A 26,782-nucleotide genomic window follows, 5' to 3' on the forward strand; every position below is an offset into this window, starting at 1 on the left:
AGCTGAGTAGTGTTCTGATTAAGAACAAATAAATTAAATTAAATGGGCTCTGATAAGTATTTTTTAATTCTCCCTCTGTTCAAATCTTTTTACTGAAGGTAATAAAAGATGTTGACCTAGAAAGAGGCTTGACTTAGCATGTGGAATGAGATAGAATCTATATATAGGCGTGTCATTGAAAAAGGTTAGTGAGGGATCAAGTGCTAAATCTCAGAATCAGAGGAGCACATTCTTGTCTGATCTGTATACTGATACAGGCATGCTTATAGCATCTCTGAGCAGTGTGTGTGTGTGTGTGTGTGTGTGTGTGTGTGTGTGTGTGTGTGTGTGTGTGTAACATGTTATTGAGGACAGCATCTTGAGGGATATGTGGTATACTTCGGAGTAGGAGAATGATCCATATCGACCAAGCTGAGATCCTTCCCCTGATAACTATGACTGGAGAAATCGGGAATTAAACGCTGCTCCTAGGAGTCACTCCCATCTATAGGATGGTGGCACAGCTGGCATGCTGATCATGTGATGTTAGTGCCCAGTTGTGAGGACTTATTGAGGCAAAGGTTCCAGAGTGGTGTTCCCATCTGCACAGTGCTGAAGTGCTTTCCTAAGCAATCAGGCTGCCATTCCCAGCTTTTGGAATGTTGTCATCTATGATTGCTAGCTGCTAAATTCCAATCTGCTCTCAAGGCTTGAGTGAGATGTTTCATTTTCTCTCAGCTATCATTGGTCACCTTAATGATCTTCCTCCTCTGACTTCCCAGAGCACTTCCTCACCCGTCCACTGATACTGATCACTCACTGCCTTGAACTGGATTCTCTAGGTGCCTGTTTTGCCTCTTTATTATTATGATTTCTTCATAGACAAAAGACTGTCATTCATCTTTGTACCTCTTTGGCAGCTCCTTGGATGGTAACGGGTGCCTCTCATTCATTAAGCCCATATGCACTCTCCGTCATTCCTTTATTGTGCCAATGTTTTGTCAGTGTTTCTATTTCGTGGCATCCAGAATCTGAAGCACTAAGAATAAAGTATTTGCTTAAGGAAATGCTATAGAAGTCAGTGTTCTGGGGGTCGGGAGGTAGCGCAGCGGGTTAAACGCACATGGTGTGAAGCACAATGACCACTGTAAGGATCCTGGTTCGAGCCCCCGGCTCACCTGCAGGGGCGTCGCTTCACAGGTGGTGAAGCAGGTCTGCAGGTGTCTGTCTTTCTCTCCCCCTCTCTGTCTTCCCCTCCTCTCTCCATTTCTCTCTTTCCTATGCAACAATGACATCGATAACAACAATAATAATGATAACCACAGCAACATTAAACAACCAGGGCAACAAAAAGGAAAAAAAATAGCCTCCAGGAGCAGTGGATTTGTGGTGCAAACACCAAGCCCCCACAATAACCCTGGAGGCAAAAAAAAAAAAAAAAGAATTCAGTGTCCTCTCTATGATACATAAATATAATCTATCAGAATTTTGATTCTGATGGAACTGCCAAGATCTAGAAACTGTTTTGCTCTGATTTCAGATTCCCAGTGATAAGAAGGTGATATGAGGGCTCAGGAGGTAGCACACCTGGTTAAGTGCACACATTACAGTGTGCAAGGACCTGGCTCCAAGGGGAAGCTCATGAGTGGTGAAGTAGTATGGCAGGTGTCTGTCTCTCTCTTTCCCTCTCCATCTTCCCCTTCTGTCTCGATTTCTCTGTCTCTATCCAATGAATAAAAATTTTTTTAAAGTAAAAACAAAGATGATAGGGAACATTTGGTATATATTAGGCTCGTTTTAAACATGAAATTACCTTGAAGGTAAGAGAATGACCACCTTGCAGGCCTGCAAGCTTCAGCTACTAAATCATATATAACCAGAACATCCCAAGTTTTTGTAATACAGTAACTTATTGGCTGAGAGCAAAGGTTCAATTTTCAAGACTGAAACGACTTTGAGAGTTCTTTTGCTAACTCTTCAGTCACTCTAAGCTGCCCCTTTAGTCTCTACTTTATTGACCCTTTCCAGACAATGCTTCACAGATCCTGAGTAATTAGTTTCATACTAAATTCTTCAGTTAAAGGTGCCAAGTGGTAGCACTTGTGGTTTAGTGCACATATTACCATTTGCAAGGATCTAGGTTCAAGCCCTACCCACAGAGGGAAAGCTTCATGAGTGATGAGGCAGTGCTGCAGGTCTCTCTCTCTGTGTGTGTGTGTCCCTCTCTCCATTCCCCTCTCACTCTTTAATTTCTCTCTGTCCTATCAAATTAAATAAATAAGCTCTTAAAAAGAGGGATAGAAAGAAAGAGGGATGAGAGTAGATATCATAATGGTTATGCAGAGAGATTCTCTCTCCTGAGGCTCCAAAATCTCAGGTTTAATCCCCCACAACACTATAAGCCAATGTGGAGAAGTGCTCTGGGGGAAAAAAATCTTTTAAAAATAAAAAATTCTTCAGTTAAAGTCATATTTTATCTTGGTGGTCTAGGAGATAACACAGCAGGTGGAGTTTTTGGCCTGCAAACATGAGGCTCCACGTTTCATTCCAGCATCTCCTATGCCAGAGTGATAGATACTGATTCTCTCTCTCTCCCTCATTAATAAATAAATTTTAAATCTTTATCTTATATAGATATAGATAGTTATAGATATAAAGTCAACCCCTATCTGTGACCAAGGGAGAATTACTGCAGCTTCTTTGTGTGTGTGTGTGTGTTTGTTTGTATGTTTTATTTTTTAACCAGAGCACTGCTCAGCTCTGGCTTATGGTTGTTCAGGAGACTGAAACTGGGACTATGGAGCCTCAAGCATGAGAGTCTGTTTGCATAACCATTATGCTATCTACCCCCACTCACACAGTTTCCAATGGAGGGAGGGGATGAAGATGCAGAACTCCGATGATGGGAGTTATACCCCTATTTTTTTTATAATTTTGTAAATCAATATTAAATTACTAATAAAAATTTTTAAAAAACAAAAAATATCTTTATCTTAGACAAAAATAAGCATTCATATCAGTTGGGAAAATTCAAAACAGTGTCCTTAAGTTAGTAAAGTAGTGTATATATCTTGTTTTGTTTTGTTTTTTTACTTTTTTTAGTATTTAGTTATTCCCTTTTGTTGCCCTTGTTGTTTTAGTATTGTGGTTATTACTGTTATTTTTGATGTCATCATTGTTGGATAGGACAGAGAGAAATTGAGAGAGGAAGGGAGACAGAGGGAGAGAGAAAGATAGACATCTGCAGACCTGCTTCACCACTTGTGAAGTGACTCCCCTGCAGGTGGGGAGCCAGGGGCTCGAACCGGGATCCTTGCGCCAGTCCTTGCGCTGTGCACCACCTGTGCTTAACCTGCTGCACTACCGCCCAACTCCCAAAGTAGTGTATATTTCTACATTCTCAATAAAATTCCTCTTTAAATGTCTGAACTTCCCATTTTTCTCGTAGTCCTTAAAAATAAAGTAATAAAAAATAAATAATAGGTAGTCGGGCAGTAGCACAGCAGGTTAAGCGCAAGTGGCACAAAGCGTAAGGACAGGCATAAGGATCCCAGTTTCCCCGGCTCCCCACCTGCAGGGGAGTCGCTTCATAGGTGGTGAAGAAGGTCTGCAGGTGTCTATCTTTCTCTCCCCCACTCTGTCTTCCCCTCCTCTCTATTTCTCTCTGTTCTATCTAATAAGAACAACAATAACAACTACAACAATAAAAACAAGGGTAACAAAAGGGAATAAATAAAATAAATAAATATTTAAAAATAAATAAATAATAAAAAATAAAGCTAAGTGCAGACGTTCTGAAATTTATCATATAACCATACATATCAACAAAGAGCTTACCAAATTTGAATCCATGGTATTCTATAAATTTTTGTCAATAATACTACTTCTTAAAGTTATTTTTTGTTATTCAACTTATTTATTTGATAGAGGCAGAAATCAAGAAGGAAGAGGAAGGTGAGGAAAGAGGAGAGACACCTGCAGCACTCTTTCACTGTTTGCAAGGCTTCCCCCCTGCAGGTGGGGACTAGGAGCTTGAACCTGGGTCCTTGTACATAGTAACATATGCACTCAACCACGTGGCCACCACCTGATCCCCAATAACAGTATTTTAAAATATTTTTTCTATTATATTTATTTGTAGATAAATATAATAGAGACAGAGACAGTCAGAAGGTGACAGGGAAGGGGAAGATAGAGAGGGAGAGAGACACCTGTAGCCCTGCTTCACCACTCGTGAAGCTTTCTCCCTGCAGGTGGGGAGTAGGGGCTCGAAGTTGGCTCCTTGTGCACTGTAATGTGTGCGTTCAACCAGGTGTGCCACCACCCAGTCTCTCAATAATTATATTTTTTGGGAGTCGGGCAGTAGCGCAATGGGTTAAGCGCAGGTGGTGCAAAGCGCAAGGACCAGAGTAAGCATCCCGGTCGAGCCCCTGGCTCCCCACCTGCAGGGGAGTCACTTCACAAACAGTGAAGCAGGTCTGCAGGTGTCTTTCTATCCCCTTCTCTGTCTTCCTATCCTCTCTCTAGTTGTCTCTGTCCTATCCAACAACGACGACAACAGTAATAACTACAACAATAAAAAAACAAGTGCAACAAAAGGGAATAAATAAATATTTTAAAAAATAATTATTATTATATTTTTTACTAACATGAAAATTACATATAGGGTTAGTTATCTCAAATCCTGTAAGTAAATTCTGCCCCCTTGTGGGCAAAAACATACACAGCGAGGAAATGTAGTTGAATGGGACCAATTCCTGCTTTCTTCAAAGAGCCCTGAAACCATAATATTGACAGTGGAACAAAATCAGATCATTTGTATAATTTGTATAAGCACTAAGTGACATGGACCAACAAAATATCTGGCCTGGATAGTCAACTGCATTGTCAGATATGTGATCCAGGTTTGAGATCAGCCCTCACTGAAAGAAGCTTTGGTTCTATGATGATGTCTTTCCCTTCCTCCATCTATTTTAAGGAGGGGCAGGGGGGCTGGGTTGGGCATTGGCACACTTGGTTAAATGCATGTATCAACCATGTGGAAGGATGGGGTTCAAACCCCCATCCCCACCTGCAGGTCTGCAGGTATCTATCTTTCTCTCTGTCTCCCCTCCCCTCTCTCTGTCCTGTCAAATAAAAATATAAAAGGGACAGGGGTGGCTGCCAGGAGTGGTGGGTTTATAGTGCTAGCACCCAGCAATAACCATGGTGGCAATTAAAAAAAATGTAAAGGCTGGGAAGACAGCATTGTGGTTTGCAAATGGTTATGGAAATGCCTGAGGTTCAACCCTCAGCACCACCATAAATCAAAGCTGAGCAGTGCTCTAGTCTCTCTCTCTCTCTCTCTCTCTCTCTCTCTCTCTCTCTCTCATATATATATATATATATATATATATTTCTCTCATATAAATAAATATATTTTTTAAAAACCTGGAGCAGTGATGACAAAAAAAAAGCTAATTGAAGGTGACAAAATAAATTGACAAATAATAGAATATATATGTATTTTATACATGATATTCTATTCAACTAGAAGCAATTCTTGAATGCACTCAATAAATACAGAATATTGTATTAGAGAGGATAATAGATACAGTCATGCATTGCTCAATGATAGGGATACATTCTGTGAACTACCTCATTAGGAATTCCTTTTTTTTCCTTTCAGGTATGGGGAAGTGTTTTTTTTGTTTGTTTTTTTTTTTTGGTGATTTAATATTGATTTAAAAAATTATAAGATAACAGGGGTACAACTTTGTACCGTTTACACCACCAGCATTCTGGATCTCCAGTCCCTCCATTGTAAGCTACAGCAGTTCTCCCAAGGTTGCAGATATAGACTGTTATTTTTACAACAATTTGTCTATATTTGTATATATTTGCTTTTTGTTTTTTAATTTTGTTTTGTTGTTGTTTTTATTTTTTTATTTCTTTCCCTCCAGGGTTATCGCTGGGGCTCGGTGCCTGCACTACGAATCCACTGCTTCTGGAGGCTATTTTTCCCATTTTGTTGCCCTTGTGCTTGTTGTAGTTGTTATTGTTGTCATAGCTGTTGTTGTTGTTGGATAGGACAGAGAGAAGTAGAGAGAGGAGGGGAAAACAGAAAGGGGGAGAGAAAGATAGACACCTGCAGACCTGCTTCACTTCTTACAAAGCGACCTCCTGCAGGTGGGGAGCCAGGGGCTCTAACAGGGATCTTACGCCGGCCCTTGCGCTTTGTGCCAGGTGCGCTTAACCCACTGCACTACCGCCCGACTCCCCAATTTTTTTAAGGTCTCATCTTCTCTTCCCTTCCAAGTCACACATACACCTTTTACTACATCTAAATGTCCCTCCCTTCCCCCTCCTCTCTCTAGTAGGAATGTCTTCATTGTGCAAGTTGATCATAGACTAGTATAGTCTTCCATGTGCCTAGGCTATGTGGTAGAGCCTACTGGAACCACTGTCGTGTGCGCAGTCCATCAAATTAGCAAAAGCATCATTAAGCAACACACGACCGTATTGAGCTCAACAACCCATTCATAGGCCCAGACATACCCCCATGTAAATGACTCCACTAATGGAGTATTCATTAAACAATACAATTCATTCTCCTGTCAGAACTGTTAGATATCTGGGCAAGGGAGACAGCATAGTGGTTATGCAAAAGTACTTTCATGCCTGAGGATCTGAAGTCCCAAGTTCAATCCCTTGCAATACCATAAGCTAGAGCTGAGCAGAGCTCTGGTAAATAATAATGACTATAGTAATTGTAAAATTAAAAACAAAAGTAAAATAATTTCTTAAAAAACTGTTACAAAACTATAAACAGGGGACAGGTGGCGGCACACCCAGTTAAGCATACATATCACCATGCACAAGGACCCAGGTTCAAGCTCCCACTGCCCACCTGCAGTGGGGAAACTTTGCAAGTGATGAAGCAGGTCTGCAGGTGTCTTATCTCTCTGTCTCTCCCTATCTCCACTCCACTCTCAGTTTCTCTCTGTCCTATCAAGTATAGAAAGAAAGAAGAAAATTTTTAAACTGGCCTCTGGGAGTAGTGGATTTGAGTCCTGGCACTGAGCCTCAGTGATAATACTGGTAGCTATGAGAGAGAGAGAGAGAGAAGAGATTTGTGGGGACTCAAAAGAGCTCACTGGGTAGGATACATGCCGTATGCTCGACCCAGGTTCAAGCTCTGGTACCACCTATAAATGCTGTGGTATTGAAGGAAGCCCCAGTGCTGTTACGTCTTTTTGTCTCTGAATGAAAAGCAGCCCAGAACAGTGAAATGGTGCATTTCTGAGGTCCTTTCTCATTAAACATAAATAAATAAAACAGAGGCATTGAAATTAGTTCAGTAGTGCTCACAAGAGATAATACATGGGAGTCAGGCAGTCTCACAGGGGCTTAAGCACATGTTTGGCAAAGCGCAAGGACCAACGTAAGGATCCCGGTTCGAGCCCCTGGATCCCCACCTGCAGGTGGGGGTCCCTTCACTGGCGGTGAAGCAGGTCTGCAGGTGTCTGTCTTTCTCTCTCCCTCTCTGTCTTCCCTTCCTCTCTCCATTTCTCTCTGTCCTGTCTAACAATGATGACATCAATAACAATAGTAACTATAACAACAGTGAAAAACAAAGTCAACAAAAGAGAAAATAAATAAATATTAAAAAAATTTTAAAGAGGTAATAATTTGAATGAACCAGGTTCATTGCTGCTTCCTAAACAAATACACTGTAATTAATCCTTAGCTATTTTTTGTCACTAGAGTTATCAATGGGGCTCAGTGTTGGCATTATGAATCCACCCCACTCCTGGCTGCCATATTTCTTACTCCTTCTTCCTTCCTTCCTTCCTTCCTTCCTTCCTTCCTTCCTTCCTTCCTTTCTTTCTTCTCTTTTATTGATAGGACAGAGAGAAACTGAAAAGGGAGGGGGAGGGAGAGAGAAAGATGGACACCTGCAGACCTGCTTCACTGCTCATGAAACATCCTACTGCAAGACGAGAGCAGGAGCCCAAACCCCAGTCCTTGCACATGGTAATACATGTGCTTAACCAGTGCCCTGCCGCCCAGCCCCAGTCCTTAGCTTTCTAGTGGTCTGAGGGAGGAGAGATGGTCGCCATCTTTGTAGCATACACGCGACAAATGAAGAGGTCAATACAATGTCTTAACATGTTTGAATCTACCTACAGCACACTAGGACAGTGTTTGGCTTGGAGAGGAGGAAAGGAGTTCATCAGGGTTGGGTTTTTCTTTTTTTCATATGTTATTAGTGATTTAATAATTATTAGCAAGATAGTAAGATAACAGGGTACATTTCCATATAGTCCCCACCACCAGAGTTCCATGTCCTATCCCTCCCATTGGAAACTTCCCTATTGTTTATCCCTCTGGGAGAATAGACCAATATTATCTATGGAGTGCAGAAGGTGGAAGTTCTCACTTCTGTAATTGCTTCTCTGCTCCACACAGCCTGTTTGTATCTTTCCCTAGTGAGGCAGGCCTCTGGGGAGGTGAGAATTTGGAATACATTGGTAAGGTCATCTGCCCGGGGAAGTCAAGATGGCGTCGTAATAGCATCTGCAACTTGGTAGCTGAAAGACAGTAAGGTGCAAGGCAGGACAAAATGTTCAATAAGTAGGAACCCAAAGGTAAGAATAAGAGCAGATGAAATCAGGAATCTTTGTGTAGGAAGAAGCTAGAAAGTCTATTTTAGGTATATTCCAAGGGGCCTGTGACTTTACTAATTTTTGCCTTAGCACAACAGCTAAGTATTGTCTGGGAAGAGTGTCAGAGTTGAGGATAGGACTAGAAAGCTGGATTAGGGCAGAGAGTAGCTCCCAAATATAAGGACAGTACTTAAATACCATTAACTATTTTTTTAAAATATTTATCCCCTTTTGCTGCCCTTGTTGTTTTATTGTTGTAGTTATTGTTGTTGTTGATGTTATCGATGTTGGATAGGACAGAGAAAAATGGAGAAAGGAGGGGAAGACAGAGAGAGAGAGAGAAAGACAGACACTTGCAGACCTGCTTCACCATCTGTGAAGCGACTCCCCTGCAGGTGGGGAGCCAGGGCTCGAACCAGGATCCTTACACTGGTCCTTGTGCTTTGCACCACATGCGCAATACCAGTAACTGTTAACCCCATCAGTCTGACCTAGGGCCCATCTCTACTCATACTTAGCACAGGAGCCTGTGTAACCTGTGTCCTTCTCTCCCTCTTTTTTTTATTTTTTATTTTTAAAGACTTTTTAAAATACTTATTTATTTCCCTTTTTGTTGCCCTTATTGTTTTTTATTGTTGTAATTATTAATGTTGTTGTTATTGATGTCTTTGTTGTTGGATAGGACAGAGAGAAATGGAGAGAGGAGGGGAAGACAGAGGGGGGAGAGAAAGATTGACACCTGCAGACCTGCTTCACCGCTTGTGAAGCGACCCCCTTGCAGGTGGGGAGCCAGGGGCTTGAACAGGGATCCTTAAACCGGTTCTTGAGCTTTGTGCCACCTGCGCCTAACCGCTGCACTACCGCCCTACTCCCCCTTCCCTCCCTCTTAATGAAGATGAACCCTTCAGTTCCCAGGGAAGCCAGAGCCAGACACTGACTTCATGGTGGACTGTCCATGTGGCTGATTCCACAAGCACAGGGGTCCAGGCCCCTGTCCCCTTAAGGTATAGAACAGGGGCCTGTGTAAAATTTAAAAAATAATAATAATAATATGAAAAATAGAGTCCTGGGAGGTGGTGTGGTGGATGGAGCATTGGTTCTCAAGCATAAGGTCCTGAATTCCATCCTGGCATCATATGTGCCAGAGTGATGCTCTATTTTCTCTTTCTCTCTCTGTCTCTGTCTCTCCCTGAGCTGGAGAGACAGCATAATGGTTATGCAGATGCCTCCCATGCCTGCCATTCTGAGCAACCAGATTCAATCAATCCCCCAGCACCACCAGAAGCCAAGCTGAACAGCACTGTAGTAAGAGAGAGGGAGGAGAGAGAGAGCAAAGGGAGGGAGGGAGAAGGGAGTGGCAGGGATGAGGAGAGAAGGGCAAAGGGAAGAAGGGGAAGGTAAAGAAGGGAGGAGGAGGGAGGAAGAAAAAGTGTGGGGTCCCTGGTAGCCTGCTTGAGATCAGGACACCTAGGTTCTTAGAAGCCAGAGCCATCTGTGCTCAGTCTCTGGGCTCCCTGCCGTGGTGAAGTGGCTGTGCCCACACCGCACGCCCCTGTGAGGCTCCTGCCCACTGTCTTTCTGCAGGTGCTACAAACAGAACTTGGCCCTCTAGCAGAGTACACCGCCCACGTCACCGTTCCTTTCCTTTTGAGGACATTAACCAAATCTGAGGTTTTGACTCCCTCTAGTGGCTCATATCTGCAACTTTCAGAGCCAAACGGGCTCTCCAGCTTTTTCCCAGTTTGTTGCCCTTGTTCTTATTGTTGTTGTTGGATAGGACAGAAAGAAATCAAGAAAGGAGGGGAAGACAAAGAAGGGGAGAGAAAGACAGACATCTGCAGACCTGCTTCACCGCCTGTGAAGCGACTCCCCTGCAGGTGGGGAGCCAGGGGCTCAAATCGGGATCCTTACGCTGGTCCCTGCGCTTTGCGCCACATGCGCTTAACCCACTGCGCCACCACCCAACTCGAGAGAGGACTTCTTACCACCCCATTCCACTGTAGAAGGTGTATGATTCTGTTCCATTGTGAATAACTTGAAAGAGACCATTGTTCACACTGAGCTTCCTTAATTACTACATAAGAAGGGAGTGGATCCAGAGCTAAAATGCCAAGTGCATCACACCTGGAATCCAGGTGTAGCTTCATCATGTCAATTCATCAGTCATCAATACTGTAGATTTCATGACCCACAGTGTCAAAGCCTTAGGCACAAACTAAGAGAATGATTAGTAGGAAGGAGAGGAGGAGAGCCAGAGTTGCTGATGAGACACAGTTCCTGAAAGAGGAAGGAAGGAAGGAAGGAAGGAAGGAAGGAAGGAAGGAAGGAAGGAAGGAAGGGAGGGTTTAGGGGTAAAGAAAGCCTACACTTGGGGGCCAGGAGATATAACTCAGCTGGTAGAACACACTCTACCATGTGGGAGGGCCCAAGTTCAAGGCACCCAAAGAGAGCACCATCCATGATATGGTAGGTGCTATGACTGTATCTGTTTCTCTCTCTCTCTCTCTCTCTCTCTCTACATATAATATATAATTTAAAAAAAGGAAAAGAGGGGCCAGCAAAATGGTTCATTTGCATAGTGTGCTATGTGACCCAGATTCGAATCCAAGCCCCACCACATTGAAGGAAGCTTCATTCAGTGCTGGGATATCTCTTCCCTTCTCTGTCTCTATCAAAAAAAAAAAAAAAAAAAAACTAGTCCATTGAAAGCAGTGAAATTTCACAAGCATAGCCCTGACAGGCCTAATGTAGAACTGAATTCCTACTATCCTACTAGCCAAAGGAATTGGATGGATATAGGGACAGGACTCATATGTGGCTGCTCAGAATGTCACTTTTGATAGATGACAAAAATTTAAGCATTTAGGAGACGGGTGGTAGCGCAACGGGTTGAGCGCAGATGGCACAAAGCGCAAGGACCAGTGTAAGGATCCCGGTTCGAGCCCCCGGCTCCCCACCTGCAGGGGAGTCACTTCACAGGCGGTGAAGCAGGTCTGCAGGTGTCTGTCTTTCTCTCCCCTTCTCTGTCTTCCCCTCCTCTCTCCATTTCTCTCTGTCCTATCCAACAACAATGACATCAATAACAACAACAATAAAACAACAAGGGCAACAAACAACAAATGGGAATAAATAAATATTTTTTTAATTCAGCATTTATGAAACTGTAGAGAACAAAAGAAAGAAGGGGATCAAGAGGCTGCACATCTGAATGGGAACCACCTAAAGAGCCCACTTGTCCCCAAGACCCTCCAGACTCAACTTACCTGGAGGTCTGTGAGGGGAGCCTTCTCTAAGACTCTGTGAGCACATTTCAGAGGAAAGTGGCAGCCCTGCCTCCCTTCCATGTCCATCCTTTTGAGCCCCTCCTACAGCATAGGTAAGATCAAAGGACACACTACTTGACCTGAATGACTTCCTTGTTTATAAAAAAAAAAAAAAAAAAAAAAAGGGATTCGGGCAGTAGCACAACGGGTTAAGCGCAGGTGGCGCAAAGCGCAAGGATTGGTGTCAGGAACCCAGTTCAAGCCCCTGGCTCCCCACCTACAGGGGAGTCACTTCACAGGTGGTGAAGCAGGTCTGCAGGTGTCTGTCTTTCTCTCCCCCCTCCTCTGTCTTCCCCTCCTCTCTCCATTTCTCTCTGTCCTATCCAACAATGACAACATCAACAACAACAATAATAATAACTACAATAAAACAACAAGGGCAACAAAAAAGGAATAAATAAATAAATAACAAAATATATGATCTATAAAAAATTATTTTTAAAAAATCCAGTGAAGTAGAAAAGAAAGGCACTAGCAGGAGTGTCATTCAGTGGAGTGGAGGAAGAGATGAGAATGAATTTGGTTAATGGAGTTGCCAGTGTGAGACCGCAGGACTCCTAAAATTTCTATCCTACAAGATGAATCCAATTACTAAAAAAAAAAAAAAAAAAAAGTGAATAATAAACACAAAGCAGAACTTGGACTGGGTCTGGTGCATTGCACTAAAGTAAAGGACTCTGGGGTAGGGGCAAGGTTCAGGTCCTGGAACATGATGGCAGAGGAGGACCTAGAGGAGGTTAAATTGTTATGTGGAAAGCTGAGAAATGTGAACAGGGCTAGATGGCACAATGGTTAGGCAAAGAGACTCTTATTCCTGAGGCTCCAAAGTCCCAGGTTCATGGTGAATTTACCTTCTTTACCCCATCTTGGATGGAGCTCGAAGATATCCTGTTAAGTGAGATAAGTCAGAAACAGAAGGATGAATATGGGATGATCTCAGTCATAGGCAGAAGTTGAAAAACAAGATGAGAAGGGAAAACTCTAAGCAGAACTTGGACTGGAGTTGGTGTATTGCACTTAAGTAAAGACTCGGGTACGGGTAGGGTTCAGGTCCTGGGACATGATGGTGGAAGAGGACCTAGTGGGGGTTGTATTGTTATGTGGAAGTGTTATGCATGTACAAACTATTGCATTTTACTGTTGACTATAAACTATTAATCCCCCAATAAAGAAAATTTTAAAAGATTTCTAGCATATGATTCTCCCAGTATGTTGTCTTCTCTCTTACCCACAGAAGCACCCAATAATTTTTGGCTGTAATGGCTGGGGAGGTAATAAAGTGGGTAAAGGACATTCTTTCCATACTTGAGATCCTGGGTGCAATCCCCAGCACCACATATGATGAAGTGGTGCTCTGGTCTCTCTTTCTTTTTTCTTTTTTGATGTATTTATATATGTAGTGACACACAGACAGAAGTAGAGAGACCAGTGCTGTTTTAGAATCAAACCCAAGGCTTCATGCATGTACTGCACCAGCTGAACAACCTCCCAGCTGCTGAATGTAGTCTCTTTCATTGTATAATAGCTCAAACATTTTTTTTTAACCAGAGCACCACACAGCTCTGGTTTATGGTAGTGGGGGGGATTGAACCTGGGACTTCAGAGCCTCAGGTATGAGAGTCTCTTTGCATAACTATTATGCTATCTCTACTGCCCAATCTCTTTCATTTAGGAGCCACGGTTTTCTTATGAGTATTTTTTTTTTGCCTCCAGGGTTATTGTTGTGACCATTTTTTTTAAATAGGATAGAGAGAAATTGAGAAAGGAGAGGAAGACAGAGAGGAGGGAGAGAAAGATAGACATCTGCAGATCTGCTTCAGTGCTTGTGAAACTACCCCCCCCCCCCGCAGGTGGGGAGCCAGTGGCTCGAACCAGGATCTTTGTGCAGGTCCCTGTGCTTCATCCTAAGTGCACTTAACCCAGTGCTCCACCGTCTGGCCCACTTGCTCTCTCTTGAGATAAATAAATTTAAAAATAATTACTACTGGCTATAATATTCACACCCTGAACTCAACCATTCAGCTTTTACTCCACTCATGAGTGGTTTTCCTCTTCCAGTTTCCTGCTGTGTTGGAACCTGGGGAACTCACACCGAGATCAAGAGAGTGGCAGAGGAAAAGGTCACCTTGCCCTGTCACCATCAACTGGGGCTGCCAGAAAAAGACACCCTGGACATTGAATGGCTGCTCACGGATAATGAAGGCAACCAAAAAGTGGTGAGTTTACACCTGATTAGACTCCTCCCCTCCCGCTCCTGTATTGCCCTTTCCTGTCCTCTGATCTTCCGCCTTAGGTGAGAAAGGGCTAGAATTGCTTTGTCATCTGGCCCATAGTTGACCGACTCTAGATTAAAAAAAAAAATAGTGAATAAGCAGCATTTGGGTTGTTAGGACAAAAACATCTATGTTCTTTGGACAAACAAGAACTAATAGAAAGCCATGTGTCATTTGCCCTAGCAGGCACTCTGTTCCATTAGTGTCTTCTCTAACATGTCATCCCAGGGGCTCATCTAGTAGGGTGTGTGCCTTGCCATGTGTGGGGGTTGGGGGGAGCTTGAGTGCTGTGGTAGCTCTCTCTATCTCTCTATCTAAAATTAAAAAAAGAATGAAAAAGTCAGCCTGGGGAACAGTAGAATCAAGTTCACACAAGGCTCAAGCACCAAAGGGGTGGGAGAGGAGGGAAGGAATGGCTAGTGGGCCAGAACCTCACACGGGTGCTAAGAAGCGTACTTGTGTTCTTCCTCTAACACCTTTACCACCCGCCAGTGCTCTATCTTTACACAAAATTGTGGCTACCAGACTCTAAGGCTATCCATGTTACCCCAACTGCATGATGCAGAGGGTCTGGAACCTGAAGGCAAGTGTTAAACACACCTCTAAATAGCCAGCAACAAAAGATGATAGTGACTCTAGAATTGGAAAATAAGAGCCAGGGGTCGTGTCCAGTGTTCAGCTTGGAAGACCACTATGATGGACTGTTGGTTTTTATAAACCTGTGACATTATGGTCAGAATTTGCATTGTAATATGTGCATTCAACCAGGTCCATCACCACCTGGCCCCACCCAATAAAAATATTTTAAATGAGAGGATGGAGAGAGAAAGATAGACACCTGCAGAATTGCTTCACCACTCGTGAAGCGGACTTGTGAAGAGGGGTTCGAACCCTGGTCCTTGCGCATGATGATATGTGCACTTAACTGGGTGTACCACTGCCCAACCTCCTCAATTTCTGGCTGTCTCTAGACAATAAATAAAGATGATTTAAAACATATATATTTAAAATACATATATCTATAATTTAGAGATGATGACTTTAGGCTTTCCTTTTTGTTCAGATCTCTACTTCTTTTCCTACTACACAGTGAAAACCATTCTCTCCCCTTCCCCCTTCTATCCGTATCCCTAATTTCAAAAGGTGGTTTGTTTGTACTGGCAGACGCTAAGATTTCCAGTGAACATAGATTTCAGGATTGATGCTGGAGTTTAGCCTGCTTGTTGCACCGCCTGTGTTGCCTGCTTATTTGAACACTGCTTGTGATTTGTTCTTATCATACCAAGATTTTCTCTCTTCTCTGTGGAGCAGGGTCACCGTAACCTAAGCACGTTGATTCCCATGAGACTCTCAGTTCCAAAAGAAGCAAATAAGAGCCTGTGCTCCATAAAAATCCAGTAATGAGGGAGTCGGGCTGTAGCACAGTGGGTTAAGCGCAGGTGGCGCAAAGCACAAGGACTGGCATAAGGATCCCGGTTCAAGCCCCGGCTCCCCACCTGCAGGGGAATCGCTTCACAGGCGGTGAAGCAGGTCTGCAGGTGTCTATCTTTCTCTCCCCCTCTCTGTCTTCCCCTCCTCTCTCCATTTCTCTCTGTCCTATCCAACAACGACGACAACAACAATAATAACTACAACAATAAAACAACAAGGGCAACAAAGGGAATAAATAAATAAAATAAATATTAAAATAAATAAATAAATAAAAATCCAGTAATGACTGCACACATCTAACCTTCCCTGTAGTGTTTCTGGTTTAAGACTAAAAGTGGTGAAAGCACAGCAGTTTACACAGTAAACTTTGATGCCTGAGTTACCAGAGGTCACAAGTTCAGTCTCTGACACCACCATAAGCCAGAGATGTGCAGCGCTCTGGTAAAAAGAAAATAAATGGGCCGGGCAGCAGCATGGCTGGTAGAACACACAAATAGCGGTACATAAGGACCCAGGTTCAAGCCCCTGGTCCCCACCTGCAGGAGGGAAGCTGCACGAGAAATGATGTTGCAGATGGCTTTCTCTCCTTCTCTATCTTCCCTCCACCAAAAGATTTTTTTTTCTCTCTGTCCTACTAAATGAAAGAAAGGGGAAAATAAATTAGGTAAGTGGAGTTGGGAATGTAACTCAGTGGTAGAGAGAATATGCTGTGGAGCTGAGGAGACAGCATAATGGTTCTGCAAAAGACTTTCATGTCTGAGGTGCTGAAGTCTCAGGTTCAATCCCCAGCACCACCATAGACCACAGATGAGCAGTGCTCTGGTTTCTGTCTTTCTGTATCTGTCACTCATTTAAAAAAGAAATGAGTACAGGGAGTCAGGTGGTGGCACACCTGATTAAGTACACATATTACCACACAAAAGGACCAAGTTTTGAGTGTCCCCTGCCCACCTGCAGAGGAGCCACTTCACAAGCAATGAAACAGGTCTGCAGGTGGCTATCTCTCTCTCTCTCTGGCTCTTCCCCAACCCTCTCAAGTTTTCTCTGTACTATCCAGTAAAACCAAAATGAAAAATGGCTGCTGGGAGCAGTAGATTCATAGTGTTGGCACTGAGCCTCAGCAATAACCCTGGTGGTAAAATAAAAGACTCTGGGGTGGATGGGTGGGTGGGTGGGGAGAATACAGGTCCATGAAAAATGATGAATGAAATAGTGGGGGTTGTATTGTTAAATGGGAATCTGGGGAATGTTATGCATGTATAAACTATTGTATTTACTGTTGAATGTAAAGCATTAATTCCCCAATAAAGAAATAAATTATTTAAAAAAATAACCCTGGTGGTAATAATAACTGATAAATAAGATGGGGTAGATAGCATAATGGTTATGCAAAGAGACTCAGGCCTCAGGCTCCAAAGTCCCAGGTCCAGTCCCTACCCACCTACCCCCACACACCACCAGAAGTCAGAACTGAGCAGAAATAAATAAATAAATAAATAAATGTAAATAAATAAAATAAAGCTTTTAAAAATGAATAAATATGGCATATTGCACCAAGTAAAAGACCTTGGGGAGGGAGGATCATGTCCTGGGGCATGGTGTCAAGGAGGACCTAGGTGGGGGTTAGAGTGTTATACAGAAAATTAAGAAATGTTACACATGTACCAACTACTGTATTTACTGTTGACTGTAAACCATTAATCTCCAAATAAAATGTTTTAAATAATAATAAATAAATAAGTTCTATTCAAGAATTTTTAAAAAAATGAATAAAATATTAAGAGAGAGTGCTAGGTGATAGCACAGCAGGTTAAGTGCACATGGTGCAAAACACAAGAACCATTGTAAGGATCCTGGTTCGAGCCCCCAGTTCCCCACCTGCAGGGGGGTTGCTTCACAAGCAGTGAAGCAGGTCTGCAGGTGTCCGTTTTCTCTCCCTCTCTCTGTATTCCCCTCCTCTCTCCATTTCTCTCTGCCCTATCCAACAACACAGCAGCAATAACAACAAGGGCAACAAAAATGGGGATAATGGCCTCCAGGAGTAATGGACTCGTGGTGCAGCAATAACCCTGGAGGCAAAAAAAAAAAAATAGTAAGAGAAAACTTGCTCTGCATGTATCAATTTGATCACCAGCACTAAAAAAAGTTGGTTATATAGTCCAGTGTGTTGTAAACAACACATGGCTCCATTTAAGGTTAAACAAAGAGAGGTTTATTCATAAAAATCACTGTGAATGTGAGGAGAGACGTCTAGCTAAGAAATTAGGCGAAAGTCCAGAGTCTGCAACTGAGCTACCGGAGACCATCAGTCCGGAGCCACACCAGCAGGAGAGTGCCCTGATGAAGGTGATCCAGTCAAGAGAGGGAGCTGCTGCAAGTCCTTGCTTATATGGTCCCTGCACCCACATTCCATAAGTGTGCTCCCTCAGGCTGCTGCCATTCGTATGTGAATTGTCCCAAATTCCTGTTGGGATCACAATGCAGTGACCTAAATATTAGAACATTAATTAATGATTCACAAAGACACTGGTAGCAATCCAAGAGGTAGTGCAGTGGATAAAGCATCGAATCTTCAACCATGAGGTCCTGAGCTCAATCCCCGGCAGCACAGAGTGATACCTGGCTATTTTCTATCTCCTCCTATCATTCTCATTAATAAATAGATAAATAAAATTTTTTTTTCCTCCAGGGTTATTGCTGGGCTCGGTGCCTGCACCATGAATCCACCGCTCTTGGAGGCCATTTTTCCCCCTTTTGTTGCCCTTGTTGTTGTAGCCTCGTTGTGGTTATTATTATTACCATTGTTGATGTCGTTGTTGTTGGATAGGACAGAAAGAAATGGAGAGAGAAGGGGAAGACAGAGGGGGGAGAGAAAGATAGACACCTACAGACCTGCTTCACCGCCTGTGAAGCGACTCCCCTGCTTCACAGGTGGGGAGCCGGGGTCTGGATCCTGAATCCTTACGCCGGTCCTTGTGCTTTGTACCACGTGCGCTTAACCCACTGTGCCATTGCCCAACCCCCCAAATAAAATCTTTTAAAAAAATTTAAAAACAAAGCAACTGGTGTGGCTTTAAGCAGTGGAATTACCTACTTGTCTTCAGTTAATATTGTAACGTAGGGAATGCAGTGTGTCCAGTCATTCTGATGGCAGGAGCCTATCTGGCCTTCACTCTGTCCTGCCAGGTGCCAGATACAGCGGTGAGAAGCACAGCAGTCCCCGCCCTTTTTGAGCTTGCATAAAAAAGAATACCGAGTAACTAAGACAACAATAATGAAGTCAAGAGCAGTGAGCAGTAGCTACAGCCAGGCCCAAGTCTGTTTAGTAGACGTTTTGTCATTTACTGAATCCCTGTGCCCAGGACTGCAATCCCATTTTCCAAATAAGGAATTGAGGCACGTGCTCCTGCACAGGAGCAGGAAACGGTGAGGCGCCTCGCTGTGCATTTTGAGGGGAGGCACCTTGACAGCAGCACCCAGAGAGCATGCCACCAGCTACATCCCTGCATAACTATTTTGATAAGTGCTATGTAGGAAATTGGAAATATGTGAGAAGACACTAGACAGGACTAGTTGTGCAGAGACCATGATGCACAGAAAAGCTTGGCATTATTGGAAGTGTTAAAAGAACAAAGTGGAGATAGTGCATCACCAGTGCCTGAGAGCCCTTCCTCACTCCCAAGGTCCCAGGTTCAATCCCTAGCAATAACAAATGCCAGAGCTGAGTGTGCTCTGGCCTCATACTCTCTCTCTGTTTCTCACTCCCAGTCATAAAAATAAAGAAGTAGCTCACTTGGATAGTGTGCTCGCTTTGTCATGTTCACAAACCCAGGCCTAGCCTGCCCACCCCCACAGTACTAAAGAAAGTTTCACTGCTGTGGGGGGTCTTTCCCTTTGTCTCTATCTCTGCCTCTCTCTTTGTTTTTTTGTTTGTTCTTGTCTCCACAGTTATCGCTGGGTCTTGGTGGCTACACTACGAATCCACTGATCCTGTGGCCATTTTTTGATTTTTTTTTTTATAAGACACAGAGAAACTGAGAGAGAAGGAAGGGGAGATAGAGAGACACCTGCAGACCTGCTTCACTGCTTGTGAAGTGATCCCTCTGCAGGTGGAAAGCCGGGGGCTCGAACTGAGATACTCACGCGGGTCATTAGGCTTTGTTCTATGTGTGCTTAACCCAGTGCACCACTGCTAGACCTGTCTCTGTCTTTCTATCTAAAAAGTTGGCCTGGAATGGTGAAAGCCCAGAAACATCAAAAATTAGTAAATAAATAAGTACATACTTCTTTAAAAGCACCCCCTCCTTTTAAAATATTTATTTAAGGGACTATAGGCAAGGGGGTCACTTCACAAGTGGTGAAGCAGGTTTTCAGGTGTCTATTTTTCTCTCTCCCTCTCTATCCCCCCCGCCTCAATTTCTCCCTATCCTATCCTGTCTTCCCCTCCTCTCTCCATTTCTGTCTGTCCTATCCAACAACAATGACATCAATAACAACAACAATAATAATAACCACAACAACAAGGGCAACAAAAGGGAAAAAAATAGCCTCCAGGAGCAGTGGATTCATGGTGCAGGCACTGAGCCCCAACAATAACCTTGGAGGCAAAAAAAAAAAAAAAAAAGAGTAAAAAAAAAATTGGAGAGAGGTGGCCTGCAAGAGCAGTGGATTCATAGTGCTGCACCAAGCCCCAGAGACAACCCTGGAGGCAAAAAAAGGAAATAAAGAAGGAAGGGAGGGAGGGAGGGAGGAAGGAAGGCAGGCAGGCAGGCAGGCAGGCAGGCAGGCAGATTTATTTATGGGGTTGGGTGGTGGTGCACATGTTACAGTGCACAAGCATCTGGGTTTGAGCCCCTAGTCCCCACCTGCAGGGAGAAAGTTTTTCAAGTAGTAAAGCAGGTCTGCAGGTGTCTCTGTTTCTCTTCTCTCTCTCCCCCTTCCCTCAATTTCTGACAGTCTCTATCCAATAAAGATAATAATAAAAATAATTTTAATTATTTAAAAATTTCTGTTTACGTTATGTTGGGGAGCAAATGGAGAAGACAGAGAGGTCAGGCAAATGGAGAAGACAGAGAGGCATTGCATCTAGCCAGGAGAAAGGTGCTAGAGGGCAAGAGAAGGGGGAGGGGTGTTTTCAGGTTTAAGTATCCTGCCTCGGAGGCATGGCAAGAGGTCTTAGGAAAATCATCTCATTTTCCTTGGGGGAGCGAAAATGATTGCATCACCAGTACTGACCAGAAAGCTCCATGCTGACCAGTGAGCACTGGGTCCTGCAGAGCTTGAGCCCACAGCTTGATTCAATTTTATGGCTTACAACAAGCACCCCCTTTCCAGCAAAGTCATGGAGTTCTTCAAGGGGTGTGTGTGTGTGTGTGTGTGTGTGTGTGTGTGTGTGTGTGTGTGTGTGTGTAAGGGGAACCAGAGTGCCCTGGCCCCTTCAAAGGATTTTAAGAATGAAAGGAATTTTTTTCTTTCTTTCTTTTTTTTAAATTATTTTTGGGGGTGTTGTTGCTAGAGCCTCATACCTATGAGAGTCCATTGCTTCCAGAAGACTTTTTTCCTTCCATTTAAGATAGAGACAGAGAGTTCACTGAGGAGGAAAACACAGGAAGGGTGGAAGGGACGTGGTGCTTAAAATAGTCTAAGCCATAACCTAGATCCCAAATCTGGCTTCGCATTTCAATCCCAGCAGAAATTTTCATCCTTTTTGTCTGAGGTGTTCAGACATGCAGGGGATGTCCACGGCCATAACACCCTGAACACGCCTGCTCTCGTCTGATCTCAGATATGCAGAGGACACTAGGGTTGGACAGGAAGTCTCAGGAATATCTGGATTCAGCCGTGGCAGCAGGGCCACCAGAACCATGGAGCTTGCCTCCTTCAGGTTCTAGAGATGGAAACACAAGTTCCACAGTGAGTGTGATCACCTCCCCAGGGTCATTAGGGCACATATAACAGGGACCTTTCCCCTCCACTTTTCGGATGGAAAAGTTAGGACAGAGATAGCCCAGTTTCCATGCCAAGCCTCTCAGGACACTCTTTCACCTTTTGCCCTTTCTCTTTGGCTTTAGGCAAGTAAAGCCTACCGTGCAACAGAGCCTACCCTCTGCTGTGAGGACACAGTAGGCGAAGGGGGCCATCAGTTTCTGTGCCAGACTTTCTATGGTGTAGGCTGGGCACTACATTTCCTAGAATTAAAAATGAAATGAGTGGTCCGGGAGGTGGCGCAGTGGTTAAGGAACTAGACTCTCAAGCATGAGGTCCTAAGTTCAGTCCCCGGCAGCACATGTACCAGCGTGATGTCCGGCTCTTTCTCTCTCTCCTCCTATCTTTCTCATTAATAAAATAAAATATAAAAAAAAAGAAATGAAATGTGGTCCAGGATGTGGTGCAGTGGATAAAGCATTAGACTCTCAAGTATGAGGTCCTGAGTTCAATCCCCAGCAACACATGTACCAGAGTGTTGTCTAATTCTTTCTCTTTCTCCTCCTATCTTTCTCATTAATAAATGAAGTCTTTTTAAAAAATAAAATGAAACAAAGAGACATGCAGGTATCTGAGATTTAGTGCAGGTCTGAAAAAAATGAAGAATGGTAGATTACAGTAGGGAGAGTGAAGATTCAGAACTCTGGTGGTGGGAATGGTGTGGATTCAAACCCCTGTCAACATGTAATTCTGTAATATAAAAATATTAAAAAGGGGGGGCCTGGGCAATAGTGCAGTGGGTTAAGCGCACATGGTGTGAAGCACAAGGACCAGCGTAAGGGTCCCGGTTCAAGCCCCCGGCTCCCCACCTGCAGGGGGGTCACTTCACAGGTGGTGAAGCAGGTCTGCAGGTGTCTCTCTTTCTCTCCCCCTCTCTATCTTCCCCTCTTTTCTCTATTTCTCTCTGTCCTATCCAACAGCAACATCAATAACAACAATAATAATAGCCACAACAATAATAAAACAATAAGGGCAACAAAAGGGAAAAATATAGGCTCCAGGAGCAGTGGATTTGTTTTACAAGCACTGAGCCCCAGCAATAACCCTGGAGGCAAAAAGAAAAAAATATATATGTGTGTGTGTGTGTGTGTGTGTGTGTGTGTGTGTATGAAGAAAAAAAAGAAAAAAGAAAAAAATGAAGCAAGACTTTAAGTAACTCCCAACCCATGTCATGTGTACGTGTATATAAAATTTCATATTAAATAAATGAGTTACTGAATTACACTAAGACTGTGGGGATGGGGGTGCTGGGAGTTAGATAGCTCAACCAAAGAGCACACACTTAACCCTAAGTGAGGATCCAGGTTTGAGCTCCCAAACACCACATATGGGGGCTGCCTGCACAGTGTAAGCGTCACAAGTGCTGTGTCTCCTCTCGTTGTCTCTCTGTCTCTCAATATGGAAAAAAAATGTCTGCCTAGAACAGTGGAAATGTGCAGATGTGACAACCTTGATGAAAAAAAAAAAAGGGAGGAGCCAGGTGGTGGCACACCTGGTTAAGCACACATGTTCCAATGCACAGCGACCCAGGTTCAAGCCCCTGGTCCCCACCTGGAGGGGGAAAGGTTTGCAAGTGGTGAAGCAGTGCTGCAGGTATCTCTGTCTCTCTTCCTCTCTATATTTGCCCTCCTTGATTTCTCATTGTCTCTAATAAAAAATAAAGATTAAAAAATAGTGTTTAAAAAAAGAGGCAGGGGTAAATAGCATAATGTTTATGCAAAGAGACTCTCATGCTTGAGGCTCTGAAGTCCCAGGTTTAATCCCCCATAAGCCAGAGCTGATCAGTGCTCTGGTAAAAAAAAAAAAAAAAAAAAATTTTAAAGGCCTAGAGGTGGCACAATGTCAAATTTGAAAACATGAGATCTTGAGGTCAGTCCCCAGCACTGTACGTACTAGAGTGATGCTCTGGTTCTCTATCACTCCGCAATGTCACATTAATCTCTTTTTTTTTAGATTTTATTTATTTATTTATTTATTTATTCGAAAGATAGGAAGAGAGAGAGAGAGAAAGAGTCAGACATCACTCTGGTACAAGTGCTGCTGGGAATTGAACTCAGGACTTCATGCTTGAGAGTCTGACACTTTATCCACTGCGCCACCTCCCGGACCACGAATCTCTTTTTTTTAAGATTTTTTAAAATATTTATTTATTCCCTTTTGCTGCCTTTGTTGTTGTTACTGATGTCATCATTGTTGGATAGGACAGAGAGAAATGGAGAGAGGAGGGGATGACAGAGAGGGGAGAGAAAGACACCTGCAGGTGGGGAGCCAGGGGCTCAAACCGGGATCCTTACGCCAGTCCTTGCATCACCTGTGCTTAACCAGCTGTGCAACCGCCCGACTCCCCAATGGATCTCTTTTAAAAAATAAAAATTACCTTGTGGTGCAACCCAGGAGGTGGTACAGTGCTAAGGTATTGGACTTGAGTGCATAATGTCCCAGATTCAATCCCTGGCACTGTATATACCAATCAGAGTGATGCTCTGGCCACTGTCTTGTAATATATATGCTTTTTCTGTTGTTGTTTGTTTGTTTTAAACCAGAGCACTGCTCAGCTTTGGTTTATGGTGGTGCAGGGGATTGAACCTGAGACTTTGGAGCCTCAGGCTTCAGAATCTCTTTGCATAACCATGATGCTATCTACCCCTCGCCTATATATATTATATTATATATTATTTGCTTATTTATTTGCCTTAGGGTTGTCACTGCCAGCACTAGGAATCCACCACTTCTGGCAGCCATTGTTTTCCTTTATTTATTTTTCTCTTTTTTTCTTTTTCTTTCTTTCCATTATACTTGATAGGACAGAGAGAAATTGAGGGGGGAGGGGTGGTAGAGAGGGAAAAAGATAAAGACTGGATGATGGGGGTAGGTAGCCTAACAGTTATGCAAAGAGACTATATATTTTAAACCACAACACTGATCAGCTCTGACTGATGTTGGTGTGGAGGAATTAAACCTGGGACTTTGGAGCCTCAGGCAGGAGAGTCTCTTTGTATAACCATTATACTATCTACCCTCTGCCCCATAACTATATTGTTTAAGAAACTAAACTTTAAAAAAGTATATATAGGGAATCAGACAGTAGTGCAGCGAGTTACTGCACATGCTACAAAGCCCAAGGACCTAAGGATCCCAGTTCGAGCCCCCAGCTCCACACCTGCAGGGGAGTCGCTTCACAGGTGGTGAAGCAGGTCTGCAGGTGTCTGTCTTTCTCTCCCCCTCACTGTCTTCCCCTCCTCCATTTCTCTCTGTCCTACCCAACAATGACAACATCAATAACAACAAAGGCAACAAGAGGGAATATATATATACATATACATATACATATACATATACATATACATATACATATACATATGCATATCAGCCTGGGAAGTGGCTTAGTGGATAAGGCATTTTGGACTCTCCGACATGAGGTCCTAAGTTTGATTCCCAGCATCGCATGTGCATGAATGATACCCTGGTTCTCTCTCTCCCCTCTCTCATTAATAAATAAATAAATAAATCTAAGGGGGGCAGGCAGTGGTGCACCAGGTTAAAGCACACATAGTGTGAAGCACAAGGACCCCAGTTTGAGTCCCCGGCTTCCCACCAGCAGGGGGGTGAAGCAGGTCTGCAGGTGTCTTTCTCTCCCCCCTCTGTCTTCCCCTCCTCTCTCCATTTCTCTCTGTCCTATCCAACAATAGCAGAGCAACAACAATAACAGTAACAACAGTGGGAAAAAAGATGGCCTCCAGGGGCAGTGGATTCATAGTGCTGGCACCAAGCCCAGCAATAACCTTGGAGGCAAAAAGAAGAAAGAAGAGGATTATTTGGGGGCCTGCTGGGCAAAGTACATGCTTTTCCATGCTCTGGCCCAGATTCAAGCCATGGACCATATGAGAGGTGCTACAGCAATAGAGAAATCTTTGACACTGTGGTGTCTCTTCATCTCTCTCTATATCTATCTATCTTAATGCAAAAGTGACCTTGAACAAAGCAGTCAAATACATGTGAGATTCCAGTACCCCCAGTACCCCCCCTACAAAATGCATGTGTGATTTCATTTCTCAGGGCCACTTTTTCATATGTAAAAACTCTGGGAAGTTGTATAGTTTCTACTTTCCAAGGGTTTACATGGTTTTACGTACTAGAAGGCAGGAATCCAGTCTGTACAGCTCATGCTTTTCATGTACAAGATCCCAGGTTTCATCACTGGAAACCAAAATTAAATATATATATATATATGGTGTTAAATGCCTACCTGTGGTTAACTCTTTTCCCTTCCTTCAGTGTAAGAAGGAACCGGGGGAAAAGGAAGAAAACAACGTGTCTGCAACTATGAACAGAGAAGGTGACCCTTCACCCTGTCTCTCCTGAGGGCTGTGCGGGCCTAGCTTAGGCAGACATGGGAAGAGGCCTTTCAGGAGACTATATGATCCAAGACACAATGGACAGTGCTATTTGTTTAGAATCAAGGGAAACTGGGTCGGGGACTGTAGGCTATTCAGACATGTGAGGTGTTGTTAAAGTTTGGGGGCTCCAGCAGGCCAGGCTAGCGTCGCGGTGGTAGAGAGAGACTCGAGGACACACGGCTGGGCTGAGAAGCTGTATATCTTTATTCACGAATGGGCAAATCACCACACCATGTGCTTTTTTCTATCATCCTCTCTCTGCTGCTGCTGCTGGGACTCTGCCCCTCCTTAGCATAGGGGGCGGGGAGTAAGAGGGCCACGAAACTAGCAAGGGGCAAACCAATTCTTCTCAGAGGTCGGGGAGAAGGGAACATACCAACAGTGAGGACAGGCCCCAAAGAGGAGGGAAGGTCCATCTACCCTGGCCAAGGATATTGTGTTCAGGGGTCCATGCCTTAACCCAGTGTGTACAGGTGACAGAAAAACGTGGAGGCTTTAGCCACAGGAACTATGATATATATTTGGAATGATGATTATTATTCGTATGGTTCTGAACTTGAACCCAGAACCAGCCTAATAGAAATGTTGGTGGCTGCAGCCAGGAGGGGGCTCAGTGGTAGAGTGTGTCTTGAGTGCCAGACCCCCAGAACCACATGAAAGCAACAAAGTCAAAACTAACTCCACAAATGGTGGAGCAGCGCTCTGCACTGTCACTAGCTTACTCATTAGCTCATGGGAATCGGGCT

At 43.7% G+C, this 26,782-nt stretch overlaps 1 protein-coding gene across 2 annotated transcripts in view; it reads left to right on the plus strand.

Annotated features, from left to right (window-relative positions):
- The window catches only part of CLMP (CXADR like membrane protein), a 119,309-nt gene that overhangs the window by 77,012 nt on the left and 15,515 nt on the right, over positions 1 to 26,782 (plus strand). For both annotated transcript variants that reach the window (XM_007528976.3, XM_060179877.1), the window contains exon 2: positions 14,009 to 14,166. In XM_007528976.3, coding sequence (XP_007529038.2) covers positions 14,009 to 14,166 — 158 coding nt within the window. The remainder of the gene's footprint in view (positions 1 to 14,008; positions 14,167 to 26,782) is intronic.

The sequence above is a fragment of the Erinaceus europaeus genome, chromosome 20 (assembly GCF_950295315.1).
Source record: "Erinaceus europaeus chromosome 20, mEriEur2.1, whole genome shotgun sequence".
Lineage (NCBI taxonomy): Eukaryota > Metazoa > Chordata > Mammalia > Eulipotyphla > Erinaceidae > Erinaceus > Erinaceus europaeus.